At 48.2% G+C, this 25,233-nt stretch overlaps 9 protein-coding genes across 9 annotated transcripts; 4 read left to right on the top strand and 5 right to left on the bottom strand.

The window, feature by feature from the left end:
* Positions 1-427: 427 nt before the first annotated feature.
* N7481_009075 (putative cyclopropane-fatty-acyl-phospholipid synthase) lies at positions 428-2,182 on the top strand (the record flags this gene model as incomplete). The annotated part of the gene is made up of 4 exons (XM_057268294.1): positions 428-535; positions 616-1,102; positions 1,164-1,915; positions 1,973-2,182. The coding sequence occupies 4 exons, from the start codon at positions 428-430 to the stop codon at positions 2,180-2,182; spliced, it is 1,557 nt and encodes a 518-aa protein (XP_057118971.1).
* A 1,499-nt stretch (positions 2,183-3,681) lies between these two features.
* On the bottom strand, positions 3,682-4,314 carry N7481_009074 (uncharacterized protein; the record flags this gene model as incomplete). Its single annotated transcript, XM_057268293.1, has 2 exons — positions 3,682-3,951; positions 4,018-4,314. The coding sequence occupies 2 exons, from the start codon at positions 4,312-4,314 to the stop codon at positions 3,682-3,684; spliced, it is 567 nt and encodes a 188-aa protein (XP_057118970.1).
* A 746-nt stretch (positions 4,315-5,060) lies between these two features.
* Positions 5,061-6,605, bottom strand: N7481_009073 (uncharacterized protein; the record flags this gene model as incomplete). Its single annotated transcript, XM_057268292.1, has 6 exons — positions 5,061-5,293; positions 5,359-5,457; positions 5,510-5,610; positions 5,670-5,868; positions 5,919-6,006; positions 6,060-6,605. The coding sequence occupies 6 exons, from the start codon at positions 6,603-6,605 to the stop codon at positions 5,061-5,063; spliced, it is 1,266 nt and encodes a 421-aa protein (XP_057118969.1).
* An 11-nt stretch (positions 6,606-6,616) lies between these two features.
* N7481_009072 (uncharacterized protein) lies at positions 6,617-7,067 on the bottom strand (the record flags this gene model as incomplete). The annotated part of the gene is made up of 2 exons (XM_057268291.1): positions 6,617-6,937; positions 6,996-7,067. 2 exons carry the CDS (start codon positions 7,065-7,067, stop codon positions 6,617-6,619), a joined length of 393 nt encoding a protein of 130 aa, XP_057118968.1.
* A 734-nt stretch (positions 7,068-7,801) lies between these two features.
* N7481_009071 (uncharacterized protein) lies at positions 7,802-9,077 on the top strand (the record flags this gene model as incomplete). The annotated part of the gene is made up of 5 exons (XM_057268290.1): positions 7,802-8,090; positions 8,163-8,318; positions 8,402-8,724; positions 8,815-8,884; positions 8,944-9,077. The coding sequence occupies 5 exons, from the start codon at positions 7,802-7,804 to the stop codon at positions 9,075-9,077; spliced, it is 972 nt and encodes a 323-aa protein (XP_057118967.1).
* A 1,864-nt stretch (positions 9,078-10,941) lies between these two features.
* On the top strand, positions 10,942-12,368 carry N7481_009070 (putative integral membrane protein; the record flags this gene model as incomplete). Its single annotated transcript, XM_057268289.1, has 6 exons — positions 10,942-11,119; positions 11,172-11,191; positions 11,244-11,280; positions 11,333-11,400; positions 11,448-11,920; positions 11,999-12,368. The coding sequence occupies 6 exons, from the start codon at positions 10,942-10,944 to the stop codon at positions 12,366-12,368; spliced, it is 1,146 nt and encodes a 381-aa protein (XP_057118966.1).
* A 5,289-nt stretch (positions 12,369-17,657) lies between these two features.
* N7481_009069 (uncharacterized protein) lies at positions 17,658-19,878 on the bottom strand (the record flags this gene model as incomplete). Its single annotated transcript, XM_057268288.1, has 4 exons — positions 17,658-17,893; positions 17,955-18,863; positions 18,915-19,494; positions 19,567-19,878. 4 exons carry the CDS (start codon positions 19,876-19,878, stop codon positions 17,658-17,660), a joined length of 2,037 nt encoding a protein of 678 aa, XP_057118965.1.
* A 608-nt stretch (positions 19,879-20,486) lies between these two features.
* N7481_009068 (Zn(II)2Cys6 transcription factor) lies at positions 20,487-22,466 on the top strand (the record flags this gene model as incomplete). Its single annotated transcript, XM_057268287.1, has 4 exons — positions 20,487-20,647; positions 20,717-21,535; positions 21,602-21,811; positions 21,893-22,466. 4 exons carry the CDS (start codon positions 20,487-20,489, stop codon positions 22,464-22,466), a joined length of 1,764 nt encoding a protein of 587 aa, XP_057118964.1.
* Positions 22,467-22,873: 407 nt separating this feature from the next.
* N7481_009067 (PEX28-32 family peroxisomal membrane protein) lies at positions 22,874-24,770 on the bottom strand (the record flags this gene model as incomplete). Its single annotated transcript, XM_057268286.1, has 2 exons — positions 22,874-23,530; positions 23,589-24,770. The coding sequence occupies 2 exons, from the start codon at positions 24,768-24,770 to the stop codon at positions 22,874-22,876; spliced, it is 1,839 nt and encodes a 612-aa protein (XP_057118963.1).
* Positions 24,771-25,233: the final 463 nt, after the last annotated feature.

The following is a 25,233-nucleotide window of genomic DNA, read 5'->3' as shown; positions in this document are numbered from 1 at the left end:
GCAATAGAGTACTTTCAACTTAAAATATTCTCCGGACCCTCAGTCTGATGCTGCATATTTCACACTAGACTAGCATATACTACTAAGGCTTATTCAGGTCTCGGCCCCACTAACAACTGTTGGCCACAACATCCCTGGAATTCAAGTGAATTTATGTTAGGTATACCGACTAGTAGTAGAGAGAGGACGGTGCCAATAGAATAGAAATATCAATTGGTATTCATCAATATTGCTGCCTAGTCTAAGATTAGTCAGTCAGATTAATTAACTAAGCACATTAAGTTATGTAAATTACCCTATTTATACTCCGACTAGCGCAAATGGGAAGCCGCGGAAGTAGCCTCACCGCCTGCCCAACTGCCACGATTTATTTACAGATGCTCTCCTTTTCATCGTCACACCTTTCACAATTGGACATCTCACAGCCATGACGACCCCTCATCCGGAGTCCACCGCGGACTGTGAGTTTATTCAAACTCCTGCGGCTTCTGTGCAGTCCAAACCTGCCTTTGACTGCGGTGTGCCAACCACCCTAGTAAGTAATCTAGCTCTATAAAGCTCTCGGGGGTTACTACAGCAAGTAGTACGGAGTGCTCACACATTATACTCTCCCAGTACCCGGCTATCAAGAATGCCCCCGTCCCCGCCGATTCTCCGGGAAGCGATAGCTTTTCCAATGGCTTGATGGCCTTCCTGCTCTTCGTGGTGCCCTGGTACCTGGCCCGCCAGGTTCGCGGCGGCTTCTACACCACCATCTTCTTCGCTCTCTTCACAACTATTCCCGTTCTCATGGCTTTCTGGAGCATATCGTCGTCTATTTCTCCCCGCAAGACTGAGAAGGCCAAGTACTGTGGCCGCCCCGTCGAACACTACCTGCAATTCCACTCCGAGCACGACCGTGCTACTTACCGCGGCAAGAGCAAGATCCCCATGGAGGTCTTCTACGAGAAGTACTTCAATGGTGAGGTTGATTTCAAAATGGATGCCCTCGAGGCTCTCGAATACCGCCACGACTGGGCCAACTTCAAGTTCACCATGGGTCTTTTCAAGCACTTCCTGTTTGGCTTTATTCCTGAGATGCTCCTTCACACTCGTTCCCAGGGTACGAATTATCCCTCCTATGTGTGTCTTGCTAAATAAAGCCTTGCTAAATAACTTTGCAGATGAGGAGCAGGTCCGTGACCACTATGACCGCGGTGATGACTTCTATGCTTGGTTCCTCGGCCCCCGTATGATATATACCTCCGGTATCATTGGTGACATCAACAAAGAGGAGACACTTGAAGAACTGCAGGACAACAAGCTGGCCGTTGTTTGCGAGAAGATCGGTGTCCAGCCCGGTGACAAGATCCTTGACCTTGGCTGCGGCTGGGGTACTCTTGCTAAGTACGCCTCGGTCCACTACGGCGCTCACGTCACTGGTATCACTCTCGGCCGCAACCAGACTGCTTGGGGTAACAAGGGTCTCCGCGTCGTTGGTATTGAAGAGGACCAAAGCCGGATCCTGTGCTCCGACTACCGTGACTCCCCTCGTGTCGAGGGTGGCTACCAAAAGATCACTTGTCTTGAAATGGCCGAGCACGTCGGTGTTCGACATTTCAGCACTTTCCTGTCTCAGGTGTACGATATGCTTGATGACAATGGTGTTTTCTTCCTGCAGATCGCTGGTCTCCGCAAGTCTTGGCAGTACGAGGACCTTATCTGGGGTCTGTTCATGAACAAGTACATCTTCCCTGGTGCTGATGCTAGTACCCCTCTTGGCTTTGTCGTCGACCGCCTTGAGGGTGCTGGCTTCGAGATCAAGGGCGTTGACACTATCGGTATTCACTACTCTGCTACCCTCTGGCGCTGGTACCGGAACTGGATGGGCAACAAGGACAAAGTTGAGGAGAAGTACGGTAAGAGATGGTTCCGCGTAAGTCTCCACGAGTGTCATGATCTTTTTCAATGTAAATTGCTGACAAATCCCTAGATCTGGGAATACTTCCTTGCCGCCTCGACTATCACCTCTCGCCAGGGTGGTGCCACCTGCTGGCAGCTCACTCTCGTCAAGAACATCAACTCTACTCACCGTGTCGAGGGCATCCAGTCCCAGTTCGGTCTCACTGGTGCTCGCCAAGCTGCCATCAACCGTGCCAACGGCACCGTTCCCAGTGCCCATGTCGTCAAGAAGGACTTGTAAATTTTCCGTCCGGACTCATCGCCTCCTCTCTAAGATCCCAAATTAGTCTACAAAGATCAATTGCATGAATAGAGTGTTGATGAACGTCTCCGTGACGTGGTAATCCTCAGCCCACGGACTGCGAACATATTTTTATGGCATATCTATGAACCGAAGCGAATAGATCGGCCAGTAAAAGTCACAACAGATGGGGGATGAACTACAGACGGGGATATGGATATGGATTCAGGCTGTGCCCATCATGCACTTAGTGTGTTCTCTATGTCCGTAACTCGTTCCGACCAAGTAATCGATCATCGTGAGATCTTAGTTCGATTCTCATATTTTAGGTATTTCGGGATTGTACTATGTGGGCTTATAGCTTTGCATCGGCTTCATATTATAATTACTGAAAACTCCCCCAAGCTTATCGCCGTATAAACTCTGCCATCAACAATGACGTAGGCCATTTTCGATCGAGATCGCCCCTGGCTGAGTGGGTCTGGTCATTCTCGATGTGGAAAGCTGAAGATCGCGAGCCGCCCCTCAACACTTTACAGATTCTGCAGCCAGGCCATTTTCTTCAAGATATCTAGCGAAAACCAGAGCAACAGTTCCGGAGAAACCACGTGAATATGAATATTTTCACATTGCTCGCCCTCGTGGCCGTCGTTAGCGCCGAATTTTCCTGCATCAAGCCTGTCAATCCCATTCCTGCCGGCCCCCCCTGGCGTATGCTGCGAGGAATTGGACCAGAACGCACTACTGGACTTCTTATATACCGGAAAAACATGTATGTCTTCCCTGGGCAACTATAGCCAAGGTTGTGGTTTGATCTGCAAAAAAAAAGAGTTGGCTGCTAATAGGTTCGAATTGAAGGCATCAGAGCCAATAAAGTGGATGAAGCCAAAAGTGGAAAGACAACATATAGCTCTTGTCAAGATGGACAAACAGCAGCTTGTTGTGATCCGGTACGCCTATATTGAAAAAAAAAAGATATCTTTGGGGATAGTGCTAATTGTTTATTTGTGAGAACAGCTTTTGACGAAGCTCAGTCAAGCCAGTAACCCTGCATGCGTTCTGCCTGATGATAGTGCGTAAGTGATATTCGCGTATTTGAGCCCAGACTCTGTGTGAATCTAGCCTACTGCATGGTTATTTTCGGGAGAAGTATTTCGTCAAGTGGATGATGACCAGATCTGATTGATCCGTATGTTATTGCATAGGACTGGATGGCCTGAGACTATTCGAACCAGCTTCCTGAAGGGCTTGGGCAAGCATCAAACCATGTGATTAACACGACAATGAATGTATCCTGGATCCTATTCAACATTCAATGAGGACAATCAACCTTCACAGACATGATTATCTGTGGCATCATCACAACGTCGCTTTCTTCTCAAACTAGATTGCACTTCCTCAAATTTGTCAGCGTCAAACATGTCCAATTTGGCTTTTCCCCTGATACTGTCAAACGCTTGCTTATTGTAGTCGACGTTTTGATGGTTGTCATCATTCAGTTACTGCATGGCCTTGTCCGCAACCTGGGCGTTGAAGACTGCCACACCAGCCAGATAACCAAGAATAGAGCCTTTCCAAGAAATGTTGAATCCAGCATCATTTGCCGTGTTGAAGGCGCTTGCATAAGCCACAGTGTAAGAATCGATGTTGTTGTAATCTGAAGCCCTCATGCCCGTGAAGGTCGTCCACGCTTTGGCGTCGGAGAAGATGCGTTGGCCTTTGCAGATCGTGGCCAGGGCTTTCCAGATATCATCGGCGAATATAACATCCTTGTAACCAAGCTTTGTGTTTTGCAACAAAGGCATTGAGATATTGCTCAGCAGTCACTCACCAACAAGACGACCTTTCATGCACCAATTTTCACCCATCTCGGTTGTCGGTCTTGGACGAGGTATGGTTTTATCGATCAGGCGGTAAAGGGAGTTCGTGATTAGAATGCCTCTCACGCTTCGCTCCCAGTCAATCCAATTTGTCACTCTTGTCAGCTTTTCGTTAACAACAGGCAGGCTGATGGGGCCCTCTGGCAAGTGTGTCGCTTGGGTAATCGGCGGTGCCACTGCACCTTTCATATGTGTGGCCCATTCGGCATCGATTTGCTCGTTTGTGAAATAAATTTTGCCGGCGTTCGCCATTGTAGCTTCAAAAACGGGGAATGAGTTTGATTTCTTGATCGTGATAACAAGAGGACTGAAATGTTCGATATTGAAACCTGCCTGATCCGGTAATAACCTAGCGACGGAGGCCAACTAAAGTCATGGAAATGTGAAATGATCCCGAATAGGAAGAAGGGAGACGGAACAAGTACTTGAAGCTGTTGATGAAGGTAATATAAAGCTAACAAGAACTTGAACTGAAGCTATAGACGACAAACGATAAACGGCAAAACAAAGAACACGAGCTGACTCGGTATCGTGCCTGAGGCTTCCGGCCTCGGAATTCCAATTGAATCGTCAGATGGAAACCCAAGGCGAATTTGGTTCTGCCTAGGTAGTAATGTCCTACTAGTATAATACATAAGACTTTTCAGCCATATTTTTAGACGGAAATTATGTTCGTTTAGAATTTCGATTGCATCAACATGGAGATGTGTTTCAGAAACTTTCAGATTCATCACAGTTCAAGATCCTTATAGATAGTGACGAAAGATGCACAGAAGGAGAAGACCAGATATTCAAAAAAGAAAAGTATATTGCTAGGCATATTTCAACTACCTAAAATCATTAAAAGCAACCCACGAAGGATTGTCATGAGGTATCAAGTGGTTCAAGAATCTAACTTGAGACCACATCGATCTAATTCCACCATATTATCATATTTTATTGTAAGTTCCTTTTCAAGGGGCTGTTACCCTGGAAGCGTTCGGCTGAATCGACTGGAATTAAGCTTGAGCATCGTTCTGACCGGTAACGACACCCTCTTTCTCGACATCCTTTGCAGAGCCGGAGCTCTCGGAGGGAGGCAGGACACCACCGGAATGGCCAATTTGGCGATCGATCTTAGCCTTTTCTTCGTCGGTCGCATCGGTGATCTTTACGGCAACTTCTTCGCCGAAGTTCTGAGCGATTTCCTCAAGGGTAAGGCGAGCGGTCTCGGGCCAGAAGAAGTAGATTACTATCAAAATAGTCAGCATGATTAGTCCATGGAGAAATCCAATGGGTTGGATGTCTTGAACATACTGGGAATGAAGAAGGCAGACCAGCAAATGATGACCAGATAGTATTTCCAGCCAACATTGGCGAAGCCCATAGGTGCCGTTTCCAAAAGAATGAGTGTAGCTGGAATATTTTAGTAAATGCCGTTCGCTCCTGGAATGAATAATGTACTTACCGGCAAACTGGCCGAACAACGAGAAACCCATGCCGATCGGGCGGATTTCGGTAGGGAAGATCTCGGAAACGTAGAGATACATGGTAGTGTCACAGCATGTACTTTGAAGGGATTAGTATATCGAAAACATGGAATGCAGTATGGAGAAATTGAGACTCACCCCTGGAAAGCCAGATAGAGATAGATGAAGAAGATACCGAAACCGTTCCCAACCTTGTTGGTCGTGCCAGCGTACTGCGCTGTCATAGCAGCAAGGCAAGACGTGCTAACAATGATACCAGCAAAACCGGTCATATACATACCACGTCGAGAGTTGACTTTGTCGTGAAGCCAAGCACCCAGGGGATTGTAAATAACACCTACGAAGGAGTTAGTATTATGATATCGAAGAATTTAAAGCCAGCCTTACCGGCGGTTGTCAGCCAGACAGCACTTAGCAGCAAAGGCATACTGCCTTCCATGCCGAGATTGGTGTACAAAAGAACAGCATAGTTGTTCTGTCTTTGTTAGCAGGATGTACTGCAAAGACAGCCAGAACTTTTGGACTCACTATGATGAGAGGGCCGCCAAATTCGGCACCCCACTGAGTAAGGAAACCAATGATCATGCGCTTCCGGTAGGAAGGCTTCTTGAAAACGGCCTTCCAGACACTGCCGTAGGCTGCTAGCTTCTCTGCCTCTAGTTGAATCTGCTCCTTAGTTTGATAGAACTCCTCCTTGGCGACTAGATTGTCGGGATCATCGGGAGTTTGACGTAGTCGCTGAAGCACAAGCTCGGCCTCGTTAAATTTCCCCTTCGAAATCAACCAACGAGGGGAGCGTGGCAGCCAGGGAGAACCGATAAGTAGAACCAACGCGGGCAGACACTGCAGAGCCAGAGGGAATCTCCAACCGAAGGCAGGGATGGTGCTCTCCGCGTAGTAACACGCAAACCCGACCCAGCCAGCAAGCATGTATCCGAAAACAAGGAAGATGGCATGGTGACCGACTAGCCAACCGCGACGCTGGGCACTCGACATCTCCGAGAGGTACATAGGGCAGACGGTGACCAGAATACCGATTCCAAGACCGCAGATAAAACGACCTGCTTGGAACATTCTTTTTGATGTTAGTGGCTGGTAGCATTCAAGTAGAGGCTTAGGTGTTTTTCATACTCAATTGAGTTGGCACCACCCTGCAGTGCACCTCCGAACATCGAGAAGAAAGCACCAAACTGAATGTTCGCTTTGCGACCGAAGAAATCACTGGACCACATAATGAACAGTGTACCAACAGCACCACCAGCGCTGAAAACACCATTTGCAGTTGAGATGACGGGAGTCGTGATCGTGTCATATCCAGGCTTTCCTTCTGCGGGAAGGTTGAAATAGGTATACCACCCTGGCTGACCGATCGTACTGGAGATGATTGAAGCACAATAACCGTAGGTCTGTATGTAATATGTTAGCCTTGTAGCTGGCGCATATATACCAGTGATGATAGCTCACCATAGACCCAATGGCAACAAAGATGGTCACCAGCCTGTTGTAGGTACTGGTCTGCGACCCGAACCGAGCCATGATGAAGCGATTCGGAGTCTGGCCCAAAGGAGAGAGTGCTGGTTAGATGGTCAAAGAGGATGGCAGCATAGGTTCGTGACTAGGCAGGCCTAAGTTCGCGGGAAAAAAAAGAGCGAGCAAAACACACTTCTCCCTCATTGCGACCAGCAAGGGGGCAACAGACAGAGAAGTCACTCGTTGACAGCTTGGTGGACCCGACCCACCAGCATGTGGATGCAATTGTTTTAATAAAGTTCGACCGTGAGCAGAAACAACTCACTTGCCGATCGTTCACTACAGCGGCTAAGGCTGTCACAAGCGTGGGCCCATTGTACAAAGCGTATTAATGGCGAGACCGAGTCCTCAAACTTACGAAGATGGGCCATCCAGGCCAGATGCAGATCAACATCACGGCAGAATCCCAACAAACGAATACTATTGGCATGCCACATTCATTATGCGGGGTCAAACTGCAGTGCAGCATCGAGATGGTTCGAGTTCGGCAAAAAGGATAAAAAAAAGTACTAGTAATTTACATCGCAAAACTGACGCCCTGGGATGGCAGCATGTATGGAAACCCACGAGGGGCAATTGCTCCACCCCGAATTACTCCCGAAACTTTCACACGAAGATTGACTCGGTTCTCTTCCGCGAATATGCCACTATTTAGCCAGCTTCTGATATATTGCCCTTGAATCATACATATCCCTTCTTGACACTATCTGGTCGAATACGAGGAGGATCAAAATAGAGCCATGTCTCAATCTCCTTTTGATATCCCCTTTGATGAGCTTCCCAACCCCAAGCAGGTTTGGGCGGGAAAGCCTGGCAGCTACGAGGAGGGGCTAGGTAAACTGGCAATTCTGACCCCCGAAGTGGTAGCCAAGGCGGCTGCGAATGAGATCAAGACTGGCCGTCGTGTCACTATGGGATGGGAGTTGACCAAACTGGACTATCCCAATCTCAACCGGCAGTCATGTCACCATCAAATTGTGCCCCTCCTCGGAGGTATTGCATTTGATGATATTTATACGATGAATCCTCGTAAGTTACAACTATAAGCGGAGTCTGGACTTTTGCTCGCATAGCCTGCATGGAAGTTGACCAGCCACATAGAACAAAGTAGCCAGTGGGATGGACTGCGCCACTTTTCTCAAACAGTCCCTGGTCAATCCGAGCGTGTTTTCTACGGCGGAACGACAGCTGAAGAAATTAACGATCGTGGAAATGATCGCATCGGACTTCAACATTGGGCGCGGGAAGGAATTGCCGGTCAGTCTTGATATTTCGCCTTCTGCTTATCTCAAACCTTCGGACTGCCCGGGCCCCTGGAACTAACGGTCATGGCGTGATAGGACGTGGAGTATTGATCGACTATGCCACATGGGCTGAGAAAAAGGGGATTGAATATTCGACTTTTTCGACGCACCAGGTGCGCTTGTCGGATATTCTTGAAATTGCCAAGGAAAGCAATATCACCTTCCAAAAGGGTGATATCCTCTTTGTTCGCGTTGGAGTCACGAAAGAATGGGACACCGTAATGACGGATGCCCAAAAGAAGGCCTACTCTGAGAATTCCAGTCCTGAACACGCCGGCGTGGAAGCGACAACTGATGTGCTCCGGTGGTTGTGGAACAGCGGATTCGCCGCGATTGCCAGTGATGCCATCAGTTGGGAGGTAAGACGACAGATCCCTTGACATTTTTCAAGCCATCTGAAAAGCCGAATATTTGGCCACAAGAGAATTATTCTTTAACACACGTCATAGGTTTACCCTCCTCAATCCCCCGATGTCTTCCTGCATGAGTATGTACTCGCAGGATGGGGCATGCCGATCGGTAAGCACGAATGCGATATCCACACCGGAGAGAGGAAATGTTCTAAAGCAAAATAACAGGGGAACTCTTCGATCTAGAGGTGTTATCGCGAACTTGCGAGGAGCTGCAGCGGTGGAGCTTCTTCGTGGCGTCCGTGCCATTGAATATGCCGGGTGGTGTATCCTCTCCTCCCAACATGATGGCCATCTTCTAGATATGAAATGAAATAGTTAGCAAAATTGGCTTTTTTTCTTTCACCGAGAGCGGGACCGTCAATGAAACTCAATGCAAGTACCGAAAAATTAATCGCCCTCAAGGTTTACATCAACAACTTAATTGATTGTACTGAATCAGGTTCCTTGAATCGGCCGACAACAAAGTGACGGTCGCAGATCCAATAGCCAAACAAATATCTTGATTATCGCCACCTTTGAAGATCAGTACGGAGAATGGTACGAATTGTGAGTTTTTCTTGAAACGAAAGCGAGTCACAACCCGTACTCCGTATTCCATATGTACATAGATGTGAATTTCGGGTCCAACAGGGAGTTCCCGCTGCTTTTCGCCTCCAATATCCTACCTCGACGAAGATCCGCATCCGCCAAGGGACCCATTCCCCAGACTGGCGGGAATATTCATGTTTTCAGGAAGAGCACAAAAATTAGAATAACGGCGGAGGCAGCGTAGTAGGAAATGAGCAGCGTTGGAGAACGGGCTGCGGACATCATATCGTGCCGACTTTCCGATCAACGCTTTTCTGCAGTTCTCATCATCTGCCGGGATCGTCTTTGAAGGATTATCGGGTTTAAGTCCCCGAGTGATTCAAGTCACCAGTGCGAGAGGTATGTGGAACCCATCTCGTATTTTTGACTTCTCCATCGTCTTTCCCAATTTGCTAATATTTACTAAAGAGTTCCCACCGCGCTCTGTTCTGGCCGCCTCGATCCACCCCCAAGCCTATCTAATCCGTTAGCCTGCATATCGTCAGCGTCAAGAACCCCTGCCCCGGGCAGGTGACTGGTGGAGATCCTACGTCAAGCTCCACTTTCCGCCTCTCCCGTGTTATAGTGTGGCTCCACCAAAAGCATCGAAATCCTTCGCGTCACGACACAAATTCCAGATTCAGAAGTACGTAAGAGCGGTACATAATTACATACGAGACTCCCTTCTCCAAATGATGTGCCCGGGTACCTCCAAATCCGTAGGCAAGACATGAGCAGCAGGAGACAGTTGAACTTGAAGTTACTACTTACAACTTAGGTACTCGTACTAATTTAAGCCTCTGCCAGTAGAGTCGCCCGGTTGTTCGGTGTACGCCCGAGTCCCAAGCTGGCCTGCATATATATTATTCAAGTTGTTTCGACCCCGTACCGTTCCAAGCCCTATCTAGTACTACTATTGAACTGCCGTGATCGAAGGATCAATCGATATCAATAAAGTATGGTAGAAACCATCTTGATAAAGCAGGTCGTTTGGCTCTTCCGTGGCAAAACTAATCGCTAGACCTATTTTGATACTAGTAGACTTTGAAAAATGCATATTCGGAATGCATGCAAGGTTAAGCCTTCTTAATCCGTTGTCACATACTATCCGAGGGAAACAGGTTTCGATAGTTTAGATAGGTAACTTTGGAGTATTGTAATTATTTGAACTTACAATAGCAAGTACTCCGTACATGTACCGGAGTAGGCAACTACTCCATATTATTGTGGTGCACTAAAATAGAAGGTAAAAGATGCTCGCCCTACCCACTTCCGCTTACTTCTCCATGCACACATGACCATCTTGTCTAGAGTGGGTATCTGCCAATTTCCCTCGTGGGGCACATGCTTGCAGAAAGTGTTTCGAAAAAGCCGATCGGACCTTTCCAGTCCACCGGTTCGCCGTCAGTTCGAAGTGGATACTGTCAATACAGAAATTATGAACCTAGTTGTCGTAAGATGCTCCCGGTATGCGCCTTGAGCAGGGGGATGATGTGCCAAGTGTTGTTTCGAGTATAATATCCAGAGAGGACCCCAAAAAGACCCGTCTCGAGTCCTGTGATTTTGGCCCTGTGAGCATATACTTATGGTGTTGATATGATGCCGTCCATCATGGCGTTATTGTCACGAGATTCTGGCGATGCCGACATCGAGCGCAGTGTGCAGAAGTGGAATTATGCTTGCCAGTCACTATGTATCATTACGATGACCATTTTCTTTGGTCTTCGACTTTATACTCGTCTGTTCATTCTGAATGGGTTTGGAAAAGAGGACTGTAAGTGTTCTTCCTTTCAGAATATTCAAACGATAGCTAACCTGTTTCAAAGGGGCCTGTATGGCGGCATGGGTATGGATAACTTTGCCCTCTAGTTCCAGGATAACAACTAACGCTCTCGAAGTTTCTCGGTGTCTGCTACTCAATAATTGCCCTCCTGAGTATGTATTGTATCATGAATTTACATGAGTTTTCTCACTAACAGTCTTTTAGTGGGACATTACGGAGGAGGACTTCATCTCGCTGACGTACCCGACGAAGACCTCATTCCATTTTCAAAAGTGAGTTGGACACAATTCCAAAGGTGTTACGGTAACTAACATCACAGACCGTTTACGTGACATTGGTCATGTACGGACCAACAGCATACATCACCAAATTCTGCCTTCTTTGGATCATGACCCGCGTATTCAGTCCATTCCGCAAAGCCGTCATTTTCATTTACGCCTTTATGGGAATCATGCTCGCCTACTACATCCCGGCAGTCATTGTCAAAATTCGACTCTGCAACCCAATATCTAAATTCTGGGATCCCAGTATCGAGGGCAGTTGTATGAACGAAAACGCTATCATCATGGCCGACGCTGTCATCAGTGTTACTAGTGATCTGATAGTCCTATTACTGCCATTGCCCTTGACTTTAAGCCTTCAAATGTCGACCAAGAAGAAGATGAGAGTCATTGCCATTCTTGGTGCGGGTGGATTGGCTGTCGCATCCAGTATCATCCGTTTGATTCTGATTGCTATTACCGCCAAATCGAAAGATACCACATTGGCCTTTATGAGGGTTAATATGCTTGGGTATGTCGAAAGTTATCCTAGTACACCCCCGCCCAGGGTGCATGTTTGAAAACCCACTGACTCTCCCATCTTCCACAGCAATGCCGAAATCTCTATTGGAGTGATCTGCACCTGTCTCCCTGCCCTTTCCGCCCTCTTGAAGAAGGTCCTCCGAGAATACTCGAGCAATAAAGCAACGACGAGCCCCTCCGATTATAAGATGGACACTCTACGAAACCAAAGCAAGACGCAACGAAGCACGAAGCAAATGAGTGTTCTTGAGAGGGAGTCTGACGAGGATGTGCTCATGTTCAACGCACAAGGCAATCCAAGGATTGAAACGACTATCAACGTAGACAACGGGCATCATGGCAATTTACGAAGCTCGTCTTTTGGTGGTATTGGAGTTACAAGGACAGTTGATGTCGACGTCTCTTCGGCTCATGAAAACCGACATCATGATGTTTAAAACAGCCAGCTCCTGGAATGTGATATTAGTATAAGGGAAAATCCCATTTTTAATAATGTCAAGCTATACGTTTTTTATCTAGCATATGAGGGCTTGCGAAAATCGACGACGAGAATGGACACTTTTGAAAGTCGCAAACGGCCCCCTTTCCACCCGAACCCGTGGACCGGACTATCGAACTGAGAACTTCTCGCGCCCTTCACCTCGCTGTACATGACTTTTGATGAATTGAGGAGAAAATGACATTGATGGAAGGCCGAGCAATATACGAGTAGTGCTTCCGGAAATCGGTATCACCATACAGACGCTGGGATTGGTTCTCGAGTCCTAATGCCAAGAACGACTAGACGTGATTAAGGGAAGTCCTGGAATATGAATATTCCCGTGTCGTGGCCAGTACAACGACGGCGTGTCAGAAGGTGCTCAAATACAGCAAAATGCGCCATTAGGCCAAAAAGCGTGCACATGTTATGATCCTTAGGGTCATAGGTATTTTCTATAGGTGACGCGCGCTGTCGCACGCTGTACCCCTGAAACGATGAAAACGAAGGGATGAGGAGTTCTAATGCCTGAACTCTCAGGCAAAAAGTCCACGAAAATACTGCCAAGCTGCCAAGCTGCCAAGATTCAGGACCCTTGGCCCGCTGAAGTCTAGAATGTGTTGAGTAGATCTCATGATCTTGCCGCCTAGGTTATGTCATGAGACTCTGGTCTTATGAAGACTAGGCTCACAGTTTCCCATTTTCGTCTCGACAGTCATTCTCACAGTAATTGTGATATTTTACTGTAGCTATGTGCCGCAAACGGAATAACTTACGACTCAGCTGCAGCACATCCGCAAAATTATGGATCCAACCTTAAGTCAAACAAGGATGGATGCTTGTATCTCTGTGGAGAGTGTGGTCTTGCGGGGTAATCTAGCGCCGACCAGGCTTTTCATGATCACTAGCTCATTTTACGCCTTGGTGATACAAATTTGAGTGGCCGGGCAAGACAAGATCATGTGGTTCGTGCGCAGACCCGTGTAAATTCCACGTGGCATTCAAGTTTACTTTTACTGTGGAGCCATATCTCACACTCCTCTGGTGCGACTTAAATCCCAAATTCGAATCAGACGTGGTTGGATATTGTCATTTGTGAATGAATCCAGAGACATTGCATGAAAGCCAGACAGCGGAACCTGCTTACAAATATGTGAAGTATCACTAAGCACTTTCTGACAGTACCCATATGCTGTTTGTGCCGCCGACTTCGCTATGACCGGAGAGAAAGTTATCTATATAGTGGTTTGGAGGTCCGAATTTTGCTAGATAATATACGAAGTGACTCGTCTTGTTCAGTTAGCCACAAACATGGGTCAACATTTGCCTCCAATTTAAACTAACATTTAGCATCCGGAGCGGATGACTGCCGCCAAATTCACGAACGACATGTTAATCATCCGAGCCCGCAACCTTGTTTTCAAATTTTCCGTGGCTTCATTGTCCGTGGTTCCTCGTCTCTGTCAAAGAAAAAGCCTACCATCAACTTTGTGTTGACAAAAGTACTGTATTATTTGATGTTCACCTACGTATTTTCATATCTAAGACAATAGTCCTATCACTACAAAAATACAGTTGATTATTGGTGTTCATTCTGCCTCATCAGCTCTGGCTATGTGGCAACTGACTTGATTGTCAGGGAAAACCTTAACTTTGCCAACTGTCAACAACCAATGATCAAGAATACTGATGTTCATGGAAATTTCATATCCAAACTATCGTAATATGGGACGTGTTCCAATCATGATGTTACCAACATGCATTGATTGCAGTCAATTTTTGGTTCCGTCAAGCTCCAGCAGAGAAAGCGGGGTGTTTACTTGCAATCGAGCTCTAGCACTATGTTGCTTGGTATGTTCTAAGAGTCGAAGGTTGGTACTACTTAGTATTTCGTTGACCATTTCTAGCGCACGATGCTAAGCATTTACAGAAAAAGTCTCGTCGCTATGAAAGTAAACCTACTGGCGCCAGTTAGAGCCATAATGCTTTCTTTCCTACAGATGCGTAAACCCTTCGAGGGATATCTTATTATATTGCACGACGAACGATGCTAGCCAGTCCCATTATTGGAAGAATGCCAAGTCCTCCACGGGGAAGCTGGGTATAAGCGTGAGATTTAGTTACTATATTGCAAGAAGATCATAGTATCTCCGCGGTAATTTGGGGATTCGTTTATTGGCTCGTCGCGTTAGAATGGCCAGGCCAGGCCAGTCTACGATGAACTAGCTTTGGCCAGAATGATTTCTGGGGAATACTCAACCACAGTGAACCCCGCAAATGGCTTGAGGTATTACGACGGGCATAGGCTCATTTGCAACACAACCAGTAACATAGCTGTTTTCTCCAGCATATTCTTCTATCATTAGATATATGCTTTTAGAACTACTCGGTTGCTAGTGCAGACGATCCATGAATCGGTCACGATTTGACTTCTATATCCCAGCTTGCCTAGAACCATATTTTCGAGTTTAGGGTAAAACAAAAGTTATGTCTCCGCAGTTTGGATCACAGGACTATGTTATAGCGCCTGACATACAAGAAGCGCCTTTGTCTAGACCTACACGTAGGTATCGTCGGATCATTATGACACACCTAGGCAGCAGGCTCTATTAGTCTCCATACAGCGGCATTGAAGTAACCCTAGGTATATATTAAGACAATTAACCCGTTATGTTTCATGGCCTTGACCTTAGCTAAACCCACTTCACGTACATGTTTCAAGGTTGCTAGCTATATTCTTTTCTATATCTTTCTTGTCAAGTTATCTTCTAAGGTTGAGTCTACGGCTCACCGGTATATCTACTCTCAGTATGAAGGCCAATTATGCCATTTTTATGGTGCTTTTGCTCTGTCTAGTCTCTGCTTCACCTACGGAGAGATATAAAGGAACTCACAATAATAAAGGTACTGCCATCCGATTTCATTAAGAGACCTTATAATAACAAATTCCTAGTCTCCAAAAACAAGAAGTGTGACAGGGTAGACCCCGGTTGTAAAGCTTGGGATTCAATCAGTTGCACATGCAATGACAGCAAATATGGTTTCATGATCAACCGCCAAGCTAGTGATCAAGGTTCACAGAGTGATACTGCGACCAGCCAGAGCGCAGAAACTTGTTCCTCCTGTACTACAGGAGGAACAACATCACCGGGAGAAACAACATCACCAGGGGGAACAACAACAACAACAACGGGAAATACAACGACAACAACGGGAGGAACAGCAACAACAGGGAATACAACGACAACTGCAGGAACATCAACATCGACACAGGAAGTCGACAAATGTCACAAAAAGCATTGCTGCAAAAAAGGCTGGGACCCTCATACCTGCCACTGTCAGGGCTCGTGGTGCGAGAATTTCGATCCTACATGTAAGGTCTGGAACTGGAAGTACTGCACGTGTACTGAGCCAGGAGGTGGAACTCAATGTAAGCCTGAATGCAGACCTTCTTGCCAGAAGCACTATTGCTGCAGATATGGCTGGGACCCCAGTTCTTGCAGTTGTCGGGGTCCGTGGTGCGAGAATCGCCAGCCCCAATGCGACGACTGGGACTGGGAAAACTGCAAATGCAGATCGAAATGTCCTGTCTGTCAGTGTGATAAACCAAGACCGCCCAGCTGCAAGTACTGGGACGAGGTTGAATGCAAATGCAAAGACACGACCTCGGGGGGGAGGTTGTTCAAAGAAGCACCCCAATTGCAAGATATGGGACAACCAGCACTGCGATTGTGCGGTGTGCAACGACAAACCCACTGATTGCAAGGACTGGGACGATGAAAACTGCAAGTGTAAGACGTGCGCGAAGCCGAAGCCTGCTGATTGCGAGGAGTGGGATGATGAAAACTGCAAGTGTAAGAAGTGCAAGGCCAAACCCCCTGGTTGCAATAAATGGGACTCCGAACATTGCACGTGCAGTGGCCAATCTACCAGTGGAACTGCCACAAATAGTACTACCGCGAGTAGTACTGCCAAAAGTGGAGCTACCACAAATAGTACTACCGCGAGTACTGCCAAAAGTGGAGCTACCACAAATAGTACTACCGCGAGTAGTACTGCCACAACGAGTACTACTGCGAGTAGTACGAGTGCTAATAAGGGGGGTGGAACTACGAGTGAAACTGGCGGGAGTAGTACTCCTGTGAATAGTCCTCCCGTGAGTAGTCCTCCCGTGAGTTCTGCTGCCGAGAGTAGTCCTCCCGTGAGTTCTGCTGCCGAGAGTAGTCCTCCTCCCGAGAGCTTTGCTGCCGAGAGTAGTCCTCCCGAGAGTAGTCCACCCGTGAGTATTGCTGCCGGGGGTGGAAGTGGACAAGGTGGAAGTGGACAGGGCGGAGCTGGAGGTGGTGGTGGAACTGGAGGAAGTGGTGTTGGAACTGGAGGAGGTGGTGGTCAGGGTGGAAACCCAAACAGGTCACTGCGACTGAAATTGCTGCGAATGTGGAGGTCCTAATTGCCAGCAGAACAGTTATGAATACTGCAAAGTCTTTTGGTAAGTTACCAGGTTGCTCATTTTTCTAATGTGTTTGTTGAGGTGCAGGATTGGCCCAACTGCTGGGTTTTTATGAAGTCAAATTTCTTAACTCTGAGCTATTTGGAGGAAATAATGAGGAAAAAACTTATTTTAACTCATGTACTTCAAGTTAGTCGGTTTGTTTGGACATTATTCAACTTTGGTTTGGGCTAGTTCATGTGGAGAAATTGAAAGTAACATGAACTGCCATTTAACTGATATACTAGTAATGGCCTTCGAGTCAGAAGCCAGATCAAATTGACGTATTACTAGTACTCCATCAAATAGTAGTCCAAATAAAACGGAAGAAACTTGGACAGGAAACGAATATTACGCCCGTGCGTGGGATAGATTTTTGCTCAGTTTCGATTAGAGTTCGAGAAGCAATCGAAGAGTATCTAAAAGCTGATGACAACGCCACATACCTTCTATATATCAACTTGAAGAAATACAAAGAGTGCTAGTGGCTTGCATAAAATATATCCAGTGGTGATAAACCTTGGGCTGGACCCTAGTCTAGTACCAATGGTGTGTTCCAAGTTTGGGAAACTGTTGCCAGCTGTGGCTATACAATAACAAGAGAAACAATAGGGAGGATCTATTCAAACAAACCGAGGTCTCCAAGCTAGAAATTAAATTCATTCAACTGTGCGAATTCATAATGTCATATCTAAATCCAAAATCCAGGCTACGAAGCCGGAAACAGAGAAAGAAAGGGTATCAAAAGTAAAATGTGTCTCAATCAATGCGTTTATACAGCTTCGCCTTACCAGATCCAGATCCGGCAGAGGGAGCGCAGCAAGCACCGGTGACCTCCGGGTGGAGAGTGGACTTGTTGAAGGTTTGAGCAGATTGAGGGACATCCAAAGCAGGATTCTTGGTGAAGAACCCATCGGGTTTCAGCATAACACTAACACGCTCCATGGGCATGACGGGGAAGTCTTCGATGCGGGGGTTATGAGTTAGACCGAAGGCTAGATAGGAGTTAGTGAGTGTTATAGCAAAGATGAAAGATATATCTGGAAGGAAGCTTACTGTGCCAGAGAACAACGTCCTCGTTCTCGGTGTTATCCTTGCGCTGGACCCAAGTCTCGACACCCTCGGCACGACGACTTTGGTTCGTGAACTCGCCAGCGGCGTAGAGTTCGTCGTCCTTATATTTGGTTATCCAGATAGGCTTGGTAGCGAACTCAGCTCGGCGGTAGCCGAGGGCGTTCTTGTTCACAAGAAGCATCTGGCTTGGCGCAGTCTGGAGCTTGTAGGCCACTGGTTTATATGTGATGGGGTTATTAATTGAATCGTTGCGGATTTTGAACACGCGGTTACGGTCAACACTGGTGTTTGCCGTGCTAGCCTTGTTCATAACTGTAGACTCAGTAGTGTAGCCAACAAGCCATGGGTTGCTATCATCTTCAGGCATAGGTACACTATCTTCATAATAAACAGTATTTTTGAAACCATCAATGGCAGGGTCGATGCGAAATGAGAACATGTGTTGATGAAATGGAGCCATCACGCCAGGGCCTACATTCGTGCCCCAGGGGACAGTCTGGCCATTCTCATTGTCAAATGGAACAGTTGATAGAATTCCGGTGGCGCGGACCTCAAGTTCAACGTTTCCTGCCTGGTCGAAGATGTATGCGAAGATGTATTCATAATTGGCAACCGTGCAGATCATTTGGAGAACTAATTGACGGTTACGCACGACGGTAGCAGCACCGGTCCGATAGTTAGTGTGCTTGTGCTGTAGGCCATTATCCTGTTCATGCATGCAGATCACGTTCTTTAATTGAACTGGGTTGCCCTTGCAGTCATTTCGGTAGCCATCAAAGTATTTGATGTGGCCCAGGCAATCACATCCGAGAGACAATTGATTAGCATTCATGCCAAAGCCCGTGTCACCAACATCAAATGCTTGCTTTCGGTGGTATGGAGCACGAGGATCTTCGAAATATTAGTCAAGAGACACACAAAATCGGTCAAGTGGTAGCCTACCTCCATATGGCACAGTCATCTCCGAAACAGCAAGACGGTAAAAGACATTGCGGTTATCATATGTAATGTTATAGAGGACAAGGCCCTCTCGAATGTTAAAACCGAGACGAAAGCGCCACTTCTGCCAATAGATTGAGTTTCCATCTGATGTGTACGAGGGGCCTTCTGGCTGCTGAACAATGTACGGTTTCAGGTCCGTTCTGACAGGTTCATCCAACAGATCGTGGGTATATTGGATAGCTTTGACAGGCTTCCAGGGCTGTGTTTGAGTAATTTCAGAATCCGGGCCACCAGGAAGATAGTCCATGCGGACCAATTCGTGAGTGAGACCGTCAAACACCGGGGAGAACTTGCACGGCAGAGAGTAATGGTTATTCTGAGGGTGATCCACCTCGACCAAGTACATGAAGCATTGGAAGAGCCGCCGTGACTCGGTCTCATTATCTGTTCCATACATCCAGGGGTCGTTGCAAACTGTCACCCCGGCGGGCAATTGCAATTTTTCAATTTCGGCGAGAACCGCGGGGTGTCTCATGCAAAGCTCTTCGATCTCCGTAATTTCGTCGGGGTCAATGGGGCCCTATAGAACAATCTTGTTAGACAGAGGACCTTGATCGCAAAGAAATGCCTATAGAAAAGTGACGATACATACCTGTACCTCGCGTGGAAGTTCCTTGGCATATACAATGGTCCGCTTATCGGCGTTCAAGACAGCCTTGTAAAATGCGCCAGTGTCGAGACGGTGAAAGAGGGTGTAGAGGAGACGGGCCGGTGGAGAGGGGAGAGGTCGTCGTAGGCGCTCGGCCTCAATGTATGGCAGGACATCTTTCTTAATAGGCTCGTTCACATCAATCCGCTTATAACGCAGTTCCACTCCTGGGAAGGTCGCCTCGAGAATGCGGACGGCGAGCTTGATCTCCTCCGGGAGAGAGGGGTCGAAGGGATGGAGGGGTTGAGTCACCATCTTAGCGTATGAGATGACCCGGTGGGGTGAGTGGGTGGGAGGGAGGAATTGGAGGGAGGGGAGGACAGGTCAAAATGGAGAGAATCCGGGGAAGCTGAGAGGGGAATTCCAAGGTTCTTGAGAGGGGAAGGGCAACGGGGAATGGGGAATTTAAGAATCGCGTATCTTTTTCTTATCGGCTACAAATGGGATGTACTTTCTCTTTGCGGACTAGCGTGCTTCCCCAAAGGGCAGCGAGTGGATCGCGGGGGCTTGGCACGTGCTTTGGTGCGATCTATGCACTACGAGTAGGTACTAGTTGGTAACTATATAACTACTACATTGTTACATATGGAATGTACTAGCAGAGTTTATCATCATCCGTGCTTACTCTCGACAGTACCTTCTCTCCTAGGACTAACACATATCGATGTTTCACAACGTGAGTATGTGAGTATGTGTATGTATGCATGCATGTTGTACATAATCTAGGGCCAGGGCGGTCCCTGACAGCCCGATAAGAGTCACGTGCTGGCGCAATTTTGCCCCGATCGGGTATGGCGGACAGACCGTGGCTATCAGTTCGCGGGGAACAGATCTCGATGTGACCTTCACTCCCCCCATCCACCATGACAACCTACGCTGATACCGGTTGGGCACGTTCTCCGAATATCTCCGGGGCCACCCCCGCGAAGAAGATCCGAAACCGTCAATCTGGCACTCCATGGACTCGCTCGGGATGCATCACCTGCAAAAAGCGCCGCAAAGGTTGCGACAAAGCCAAACCGAGGTAGGACTTGTTTCTGCAATATTGATTGATCAAATATATATTAAAAAATATTGACTCACCACTATCCAGCTGTAACAATTGCCTTAAGCAGGGTCGAACCTGCGAAGGCTATGGAGATCTCTGGGTGCAACCGTTGGGCCCGTCAGCGCAAGTCTTCAACCAAGCAGACGAACAAAAACGACGACGGCTGAGTATTTCCACGCCGTCTCAGCTCATGTCCCCGGCACCATCGCCCTCTTCAGATTCATGGATGTACATGCAACCTTCGCCTACTACAATCTCGCTCTCCCCGAGTCCATCTCAACCTTCCTCGCCACGAGGACGAATCATTGATCTGGAGGAACGACCAGACCACGGAAACCAGATCGATGAACACACGACACCTCCATCATGGATCCAAAGCGATATTCTGACAATGATTCCACGGCAACACAGCTTTATCAGCCACCTAGGCGACCGTGAGACTCATTACCTGCAATACCACGTGGAATTCGGATCTCGACTTCTCGCCAATCTCGAAAGTGACGATAACCCACTACGGTCCCTACTAATTCCTCGCGCAATATCCTCACCCCTTCTAATGAAGGCAGTTTGCGCGGTCTCTGCTCTTCACCTTGCCAACCGCTCGGCGGGGTTCAGCGCACAAACTGCCGCGGCAAGTTTCTACGGCCGAGCTCTCAGCGGTATCCGGACAGCGATCGCCGAAAGCTCTACAAATGGTCTCTCCGATGATACCATGTTGGCAGTGGGGCTACTGTGCAAGTATGAAGTTGTTCGTGGAAGTGTGAAGCAATGGGTGGTTCACCTGAATGCTTTACAGCGGTTAATAGCTTCTCGCGGTGGCTTGGTAGCCATGGACCGGGATGCAGCAGAATTTCTGAGAGGCTTGTAAGTCATATAACTCGAGGCTGGTGTCAAGGACACAAGGCCACAATTTAACTAACAATTGCATAGATATGTTTACGCCTATAACATGGCTCGAATTAGCAATCGCAAGCGCATTACTCCTAGCGAGGACTTTGCCACACATACAGACCTGGGCCCGCCCAGATTGGACATATACATCGGATACACCGAGCAGATCTTGAATCTCTGCGCAAGCATCGTCGAACTTCCCACTCTACAAAATGACCTGATTTCTCTTCGCCTCGCAATAGCCTCCATGTGCGTTTCGCTCTCCCATTAAGGAAACTTGAACACAAATTTCCAAATTAAAGAACTGCATTAGCTAACTCACTGTTCTAGAAACGACTCCCTCCTCACGTGGTCCCATACCAACACCCGCTATATCATCCCCCAGGGACTAACAACCGAAACCCTAAGCCGCCTCCAACTCGTCGCAGAATGTTTCCGCGACGCAGGATTCGTATACCTCCACTCCATCCTCGAACGCATGCAAACCCAAACCCAACCCCAACCCCAACCACGAACAACCGCCGATACCCCCTACCTCGCCGAAACCGAAATCGAATTGACTTCATTAATTTCCATACCCAAAGCGATCGCCGTTGATAGATGTCTCTCGCGCATTGGATCACTTCATCTGGACGACCACTGCGAGTACTCGGCACTCACATTCCCGCTATTCATCTCAGGCTGCGAGAGCGAAGTCTTTGCGCACAGAGATCTCGTCGTCAATTCACTGGCGAAGCTGCAGAGTAATTTCGGCATTGGGAATACTCAGCGCGCGAAAGAGGTATTAAGGATTCTGTGGTCGAGAAGAGATGCCTATACTCGAAACCCGGCTGGCAAGAAGATGGAGAATGTGCATTGGTTTGATATTCTGGAGGAATTGCAATGGGATTTGACACTTGCGTGAATCGGCATTTCGAGTCTCATGTGTCCTTCTCTGCAGGCTCTCTCTTCCTTTTCCCTTTTCCCTTTTCCATTTGCTTCTTCCTTCTCTCCAAAAGTCCTCCTACACTGCATCCACCACACCCCTCTGCTACGATATGATGTTTATGTGAATTGTACGGCATAGAATTGTAATATATAGAGCAACGAGCAATGTGACAACGTCTGCATCATGAACTTCAATAGGGTATTTAAAAGCGTTCACGTAAAACCCTAACCCTACAAACCGAAACCGCTCCAACCCCCAAGAACCCCCAGAAAAGCCACCAACAGAGAGAGAGAGAGAAAGGCCAAGACAAAAGTGATGCATGGACACCCAGAAGGATGATATGGATACGAACAAAAGGACAGTCCAGCTAAACTCAACTCAACTCAACTCAGCCCCATATTCACCTCATCACTCAATCCAAACTCCCGCTCCGCCCTCTCCGTACCCCCAGCAGCACGCATCCCCCAGCGATCAAGCCGATCCTGCGAGCTCGCAATCTCTTTTTCGCGAGTACTAGCACTATCGCTCGTCACAGCACTTCCCTCGCGAGCACTATGCTGCGACGGCTTGCGAGAATTGGTGCTGATCGGGCGTGGGGGTGTGACACGTGCACCACCATCCGAAGAAGGGCCGTCCGCTGAAGGCGCGGGATTCGCATTCGAATTCGCATTCGGATTCGAGCTGGTAGATCGACCGACATCAGCAGCGGAGGTTCCGCCACCGTCGCCGCCGCTGCCGACACTGCTGGCGCGATCTTTCTCCTTACTGCCGCTGCTGAACCAGCGTCGGCGGCGGGATTTGAGAGGCGTGGAGTTGGAAAGGCCGGCACTGGTGCCGGTGGTGGGCTCCTGTTCGGACCCTTTCTCTTTGGTGGTTCCTTTTTCTTTTTCCTTTTCTAGGGCCTGGGTTAACGCTGAGAAATTTTCTTCGGACGGTTCGTTGTTTTCTTGTGGAAGTTCGACGAGTTCGGCGTCGCGGTACCACTTCCTTCGTCGTGTATATCGGTCCCATCCATCTTGGCCACGGCGTCCGTCATTCCACTGATCACACTGTTAGAAATAGGTTGGGGAGAATTTGTAAACCGGACTCGACGCATACCTTATTATCATAGTAGATCCATCCCTCGACATTAGACGTCTTGGGATCCTTCCCGTTCGTAGAGTTATCCGCACCTTCGATGCGCCACTCACTTCCCTCCACCCAGCGCCACTTAGAGCCACCGGTCTGAACATCAGGAAGTTCAAACGAGTCCTTCGCCGGAACAGAATTCAAATGTTCATCAGTCCAGGCGCCCCGTTCAGCCGGGAACAAGGAATAAGTCCACCCGATTCCAAGCCAGCGCCGCTGGTTCTCGTACACAACAAAAGTAAATCGCACTCCGGAAGCATCTCCACGCCGACGAGTCGCAATATTCAGACCCTGACCCTGACCCTCGCCCTGGGCTTGTGTCTTTGGCGCGCTCGGCCCATCTGCCACCGAAAGACCGGTGATCATGCCGCATAGACGGCGTACAGCCCGGGAGCGCCAGAGAATGACGCGCGATACTCGGGCCGGGCGCGAGTGGTATGTGAGAATTATAGTGCCGGCAATCATCACGACGCGGCGGGAGGTAATTAGGTAAAAGGGAGGGAGGGTTAAAGCGATCCAGATGGGTGTCACCAATAGGATACGGAGGAAGAGAGCTGTTAACGCAGGACGAGTCGTTGCGGACGTTGCCGTGCGCTGTGTGGATAGGAAATCGGTCAAATCGAGCAAGGGTTCGAGTAAGATATTACACCGTGTTGTGAAAGTACGCAAAGTCTCGACGATATCGTCCAAGCTTTTCTGATGGCGAGTCGTGGTATCTGCCGACGTCTTCCCCGGGTGTTTTTCGCCGGTGGAAGTTGTTGATGAGAGGGGTGAATAGCGCCGTCCATACATGCCGAGTATCAGGCCGACAACGACGAGAATCGGGCCCGCCCAGAGAATGATGGCATCGCTATATAGCACCACTGTCCAGAAGGTGGCTACCAATAGGAAGCTCTGCCATGGATCCCCGGTTGTCCATGATAATAGGCCGACGAGTTTATTCAGTGGTAAGAGGAATGGGTGGGAGTAGGCGAGGGCCCTGGTGATGGACGGCGGCGTAGCCACCAGCAGTGGTGATTTGCGATGCACGATGACGCTGGAGCGTTGCCGCGAGGTCAGGGCAGAGCCGGAGATGGTAGAAGGAGAGAAAGCGGCGATGGTCGGAGGTAAAGAATCAGACTGGCCATCCTGCATGGGCGTTGAGGGTGCCATGGAATCGATCCACGGAAGATCTTCTGGATAACATCAGATGGGTTGGATGGAGAGGGGAGGGGGGGCAGGGGAAGAGAAAGGTACCTAAAGCTGCCATCCAATTACGGAGACGTCATGGGAGTCGTTGTCAGCTCATCTGGAGCGGGCGATCAAATGCTTTTAAGGGCAGGGCAGGGCATGAGGGAGGTTCGTCGGCTCCAAAGTGATCTGCGGGGGGGAATTTGGGGGGGACATGTGACTGTGTTGAGGCCGAGAGTGGTGGGAGTAGGAGAAGAGTATAGAATAGTACATTACATCTATGGTATGTTATATTCTAGAAATAGAAATAATGATCATGAGAATTATGTTGAATGAGATATATATTTACATTTGCTGATATTACTCTAAATACTATACTCCGTTGTGTTCCCCGTGTCTGCCTCTACTGTATACTCACTGCTCACTCCAGCCGACGCTAAAACGC

The sequence above is a fragment of the Penicillium waksmanii genome (genome assembly GCF_028829765.1).
Source record: "Penicillium waksmanii strain IBT 27052 chromosome Unknown utg000008l:1.0-5622682.0:1.0-5626561.0, whole genome shotgun sequence".
Taxonomy (NCBI): domain Eukaryota; kingdom Fungi; phylum Ascomycota; class Eurotiomycetes; order Eurotiales; family Aspergillaceae; genus Penicillium; species Penicillium waksmanii.
Note: the sequence above shows the minus strand (reverse complement) of the source record. Positions and strands in the feature narration are given on the sequence as shown.